The sequence below is a fragment of the Oncorhynchus nerka genome, linkage group LG11 (assembly GCF_034236695.1).
Source record: "Oncorhynchus nerka isolate Pitt River linkage group LG11, Oner_Uvic_2.0, whole genome shotgun sequence".
NCBI lineage: Eukaryota > Metazoa > Chordata > Actinopteri > Salmoniformes > Salmonidae > Oncorhynchus > Oncorhynchus nerka.
The window spans coordinates 13230421-13236420 of record NC_088406.1 but is presented as its reverse complement, the minus strand read 5'-3'; the positions used below and the strand labels follow the sequence as shown (position 1 = coordinate 13236420).

At 44.3% G+C, this 6000-nt stretch overlaps 1 protein-coding gene across 1 annotated transcript in view; it reads left to right on the top strand.

Moving 5' to 3' along the window:
• The first annotated feature begins 1284 nt into the window (after positions 1-1284).
• Positions 1285-6000, top strand: part of LOC115127110 (ventricular zone-expressed PH domain-containing protein-like) — a 121822-nt gene continuing 117106 nt past the window's right edge. The window contains exons 1-2 of the mRNA XM_065024234.1: positions 1285-1551; positions 3140-3355. Of these exons, the coding sequence (XP_064880306.1) occupies positions 1414-1551; positions 3140-3355 (354 nt within the window). The 5' untranslated portion in view covers positions 1285-1413. The remainder of the gene's footprint in view (positions 1552-3139; positions 3356-6000) is intronic.

Here is a 6000-nt window from a genome sequence, read left to right as displayed (position 1 = left end):
ACGATGTGTTGCCATGGACTCTGTGGGCAGGAATTGGGTTTGATAGTGAACTGTAGTCTCCTCCACATTAGCTCTTCAACGTAGTAAAACACTCAACAGAGGATTTCAGAAATTGCGCCAAAAAAGTAATTTATACTGAACAAAAATCGAACATGCAACAATTTCTAAGATTTTGCTGAGTTATAGTTCATTTAAGGAAATCAATCAATGAAAATAAATTAATTAGACCCTAATCAATGGATTTCACATGACTGGGCAGGGGCGCAGCCATGGGTGGGCTTGGGAGGGCATAGGCCCGACCACTTGGGAGCCAGGCCCACTCACTGTAGAGACAGTTTATCCCCATAAAAGGGCTTTATTACAGACATAAATTCTCCTTAGCAACCCCCCTGACAATCCCACAGGTGAAGAAACCGGATGTGGAGGTCCTGGGCTGGCGTGGTCTGCGGTTGTGAGGCCAGCTGGACACACTGCCAAATTCTCTAAAATTACATTGGTTTATGGTAGAGAAATTAACATTAAATTATCTGAAAACAGCTTTGTTGGACATTCCTGCAGTCAGAACACCAATTGCACGCTCCCTCAAAACTTCTGTGGCATTGTGTTGTGTGACAAAACGGCACATTTTAGAGTGGCCTTTTAGTGTCCCCAGCACAAGGTGCACCTGTGTAATGATCATGCTGTTTAATCAGCTTCTTGATATGCCACACCTGTCAGGTGGATGGGTTATCTTGGCAAAGGAGAAATGCTCACTAATAGGGAGTGAAATGAGCTTTTTGTGCGTATGGAACATTTCTGGGATCTTTTATTTCAGCTCATGAAACACGGGCCAACACTTTACATGTTGTGTTTATCATTTTGTTCAGTGTATATTACTGTTTGTGTGTGTTCTTGCGTCCGTGTCTGATAACACATGTGTGTACAGTACAGCTGAAATGGTTACCGCCCTTTGTACCTCTCTGAGTGTTAATATTTCCAGAGAGGGCCGGAGGAGCTCAGGTGAGGGGGGTAAATGGTTACCCTTTTAAATGAGAAAACTCACCGCTCCTGGGAGCCTCCCACACATTCATTCATGCAGCCGTCTCCTCTGCTGTGCTGATATGTGGTGGTGTTTGTCCTTGTCAGGCAGTGTCGGTGGAGCGCTCCCTAAAGTGTCACATATTAGTGTGGTGGGGAGATACACTGGTCACAGATTAACTTCATTAACCACACCTGTGGAACTACAGAGGAGAGGATTATGCCTACAAGGCTCTCTCTCGCCTACACTCTACATATTAAAACAGGAGACGCTGATAACTCGTTATTAAGAACCCCCTTCTTTCTTTCTTTCTTTCTTTCTTTCTTTCTTCCTTTGCTTCTCTCTCTTTCTCTCCCTCTCTTTCTCTCTCAGGAGTCTGATGTGTAGCAGACACCATGCATCAGCTGTTAGGCCTGGTGCTGGGCAAGAGGGACCTGTCCCGGGCCGGAGACCTCTTCTCCCTGGAGGACTCTGAGATAGAGGACTGTCTCTCACAGGCCCTGGAGGAAATCAAGGCTATCTCCTGCTCCCCTGTGAGTACACACACACACACACACACACACACACACACACCCACTCACACACACGCATCCATGCACACACAAATAGATGACTGTCTCTTTGAATCACTAGAGGTCCAAGCTATCTATTGCTCTCCTGTGAGTTGCCTATGCAAGCACACAAACATGCACACATGCGAAGCCACGTCCAGACACACACACACACACACACACACACACACACACACACACGCACGCAGACATGGCATCACCTCAGCAAACACACCTGTCATTTCCATGCTGACTGCACACTCCCGTTGGGATAGCAGCTTATGGCAGGTGTGTATCTTGGGACTGTTCCCTGGGATAACAGATATGATACGATTCTCATCACTCCAGGGCCCACATGTCCTCATTTCCCATCCAACACAGTCAGTCTCTCAGTCATCATCATTCAGACACTGTCTAGATGGGGCCATAGTTTGAATTAACATTTTCACCTCAACATGGAAAAAGTCAAGAGTATTTTTCCTTTGATAATTTGAGTGTCAAGGGATAGCTAACACCAAAAAGTATTGCAGCCTTGAGGCTTGGGTCTGTATGTTAGATTCCTAAATAGAGTAAAACTCACAGGCGACTAGTGAAGCTCAAACCAAGTTTATTCACCTACTGGGTCCCACAGCTGCATAAGACAAAGACCTGTTTACACAAGCCTACATCACCAACTTCAAACATCAGCTATCTGAGCAGCTAACCGATCGCTGCAGCTGTAGATAGTCTATTGGTAAATAGCCCACCCATTTTCACCTACCTCATCCCCACAGTTTTTATTTATTTACTTTTCTGCTCTTTTGCACACCAATATCTCTACCTGTACATGATCATCTGATCATTTATCACTCCAGTGTTAATCTGCAATATTGTAATTATTCGCCTACCTCATGCCTTTTGCACACATTGTATATAGACTCCCCTTTTTTTCTACTGTGTTATTGACTTGTTAATTGTTTACTCCATGTGTAACTCTGTGTTGTCTGTTCACACTGCTATGCTTTATCTTGGCCAGGTCACAGTTGCAAATGAGAACTTGTTCTCAACTAGCCTACCTGGTTAAATAAAGGTGAAATAAAAAATTAAAAAATAAATATATTTATACCTTCCTGCCATGCCGAGTCTCCTCCTTACACATCTGGATAGCCAACACATCTCTGTTGCTAGACGGGATTTTAGCGATGCCTGTTCTTTCTCTCTTCATCTGAGATGACCTCGGCCCAAATTCCTCACTCACCCCCAACTCACGGCTGTCCTGTTGACTTGTACCAGATGTTAGCCCTTCTCCTCACCGTAGGATACCTGATGTGTAACAATAACATGTTCAGACAGAATGTGAACTTCCTGCATCCCCCTCTCTCACTCAGTAGATTTCCATACCCTCGGTTCTAATATTTTAACATGAACGAGGATATTTCATATTTCAAGTTTAGAAGTTAATACCCAACATGTGTTAGATAGCTTTCAGGTTGACTGCATTTGAAACTATATTAAAATAATAATAAATATATATTCCTTGATCATGATTGGCTGATCTGTACTCGTCTCCCCTCTGATTTGCTGACTGCAGGACTACCTGACCAATGACAATGACCAGGCTGTGGTGGAGATCTGCATCACGCGTATCACCACGGCAATCAGGGAGACACGGTCCATCGAGCGCCATGGGGGGGCACTGGTGGGTCTGTGGGAGTCCTGTCTGGAACACAACCTCACCCCCCAGGGTAAAGACGAAGACACACCCCATGCCAAGATAGCCTCTGACATCACCAGCTGTATTCTGCAGGTACACTACACCACACACACACACACACACACACACACACACACACACACACACACACACACACACACACACACACACACACACACACACAGAATACCCCTGTATCAAGATCGGACAGGTCTGGGCACACATGTATCCAAATGTATCCAGGGCTCCTGAGTGGCGCAGAGGTCTAAGGCACTGCATCACAGTGCTTGAGGTGTAACTACGTTTTCCCAGGCTGTGTCACCAGATAAACCTGAAATGCTTTTTCAACCACCTTGAAGGAGTTCCCACATATGCTGAGCACTTGTTTGCTGCTTTTCCTTCACACTGCGGTCCAACTCATCCCAAACCAGCTCATTTGGGTTGAGGTTGGATGATTGTGGAGGCTAGGTCATCTGATGCAGCACTCCATCACTCTTCTTGTTGGTCAAATAGCCCTTACACATCCAGGAGGTGAGTTGGGTCATTGTCCTGTTGAAAAACAAATGACGTCCCACTAAGCGCGAACCAGATGGGATGGCGTATCGCTGCAGAATGCTGTAGTAGTGTGCCAATATGCCATCCCACAGGGTTTGTGCTTAGTGGGACTATAATTTGTTTTTCAACAGGACAATGACCCAACACACCTCCAGGCTGTGTAAGTGCTATTTGACCAAGAAGGAGAGTGATGGAGTGGTGCATCAGATAATCTGGCCTCCACAATCACCCAACCTCAACCCAATTGAGATGATTTGGGATGAGTTGGACTGCAGAGTGAAGGAAAAGCAACCAACAAGTGCTCAGCATATGTAGGAACTCCTTCAAGACTTTTGGAAAAGCATTCCAGGTGAATCTGGTTGAGAGAATGCCAAGAGTGTACAAAGCTGTCATCAAGGCAAAGGGTGACAACTTTGAAGAATCTAAAATATAAGAATATTTAACACTAATTTTGGTTAATACATGTGTTATTTCATAGTTTTTATGTCTTCACTATTATTCTACAATGTAGACAATAGTCCAAATAAAGAAAAACCCTTGAAATTAGTAGGTGTGTCCAAACCTTTGACTGGTTCTGTAAAGTGTGTACCCTCACATTCCTGAGACATAACCTGTATCGACACACCTGCCTTCACATACCTGTACATGTCACATGATTTAAAACACAGCAGCTATAGGCTACAGGCACACAGGCAGCATACATAACATCACACCTGTCTGCTGATCTGTACATGTCCATCCTACGCACAGTACAATCGCATACTGTGCATGTCCAGGTATGTGTTATCATGGTGGTAGGGACACTTCCAGGTATGTGTTATCATGGCGGTAGGGACACTTCCAGGTATGTGTTATCATGGTGGTAGGGACACTTCCAGGTATGTGTTATCATGGTGGTAGGGACACTTCCAGGTATGTGTTATCATGGTGGTAGGGACACTTCCAGGTATGTGTTATCATGGTGGTAGGGACACTTCCAGGTATGTGTTATCATGGTGGTAGGGACATGTCCAGGTATGTGTTATCATGGTGGTAGGGACATGTCCAGGTATGTGTTATCATGGTGGTAGGGACACTTCCAGGTATGTGTTATCATGGCGGTAGGGACACTTCCAGGTATGTGTTATCATGGTGGTAGGGACACTTCCAGGTATGTGTTATCATGGTGGTAGGGACACTTCCAGGTATGTGTTATCATGGTGGTAGGGACATGTCCAGGTATGTGTTATCATGGCGGTAGGGAAATACTGTGCTTGTCCAGGTATGTGTTATCATGGCAGTAGGGACATGTCCATGTATTTGTTATTATGAGTGTAGGGACATACTGTGCATGTCCAGGTATGTGTTGTCATGGCAGTAGGGACATGTCCAGGTATGTGTTATCATGGCAGTAGGGACATGTCCAGGTATTTGTTATGAGTTCGGTAGGGACGTTCTTGTGGTGCACAGTAGTGGTCGACCGATTAATCGGAATGGCTGATTAATTAGGGACGATTTCAAGTTTTCATAAGAATCGGTAATCGTCATTTTTGACACCATGGTTGATTACATGGCCGATTACATTGCACTCCACGAGGAGACTGCGTGGCAGGCTGACTACCTATTACGCGAGTGCAGCAAGAAGCCAAGTTAAGTTGCTAGCTAGCATTAAACGTATCTTATAATTAACAATCAATCTTAAAATAATCACTCGTTAACTACACATGGTTGATGATATTACTAGTTTATCTAGCTTGTCCTGCTTTGCATATAATCGATGCGGTGCATGTTAATTTCTCATCAAATCACAGCCTACTTCGCCAAACGGGGGATGATTTAACAAGCCAAGCGCATTCGTGAAAAAAGCACTGTCATTGCACCAATGTATACCTAACCATAAACATCAATGCCTTTCTTTAAAAAAAAAATCCCATGCCAATAAGCCCTTAAATTGAAATTGAATTGAATTTGAGACAGAGAGAGAGAGAGAGAATAAGCTCCTTGTCTGGTTAGTCTTCATTAGTGAGGACCTTGTCTGGTTAGTCTTCATTAGTGAGCTCCTTATCTGGTTAGTCTTCATTAGTGAGCTCCTTATCTGGTTAGTCTTCATTAGTGAGCACCTTGTCTGGTTAGTCTTCATTAGTGAGCTCCTTATCTGGTTAGTCTTCATTAGTGAGCTCCTTATCTGGTTAGTCTTCATTAGT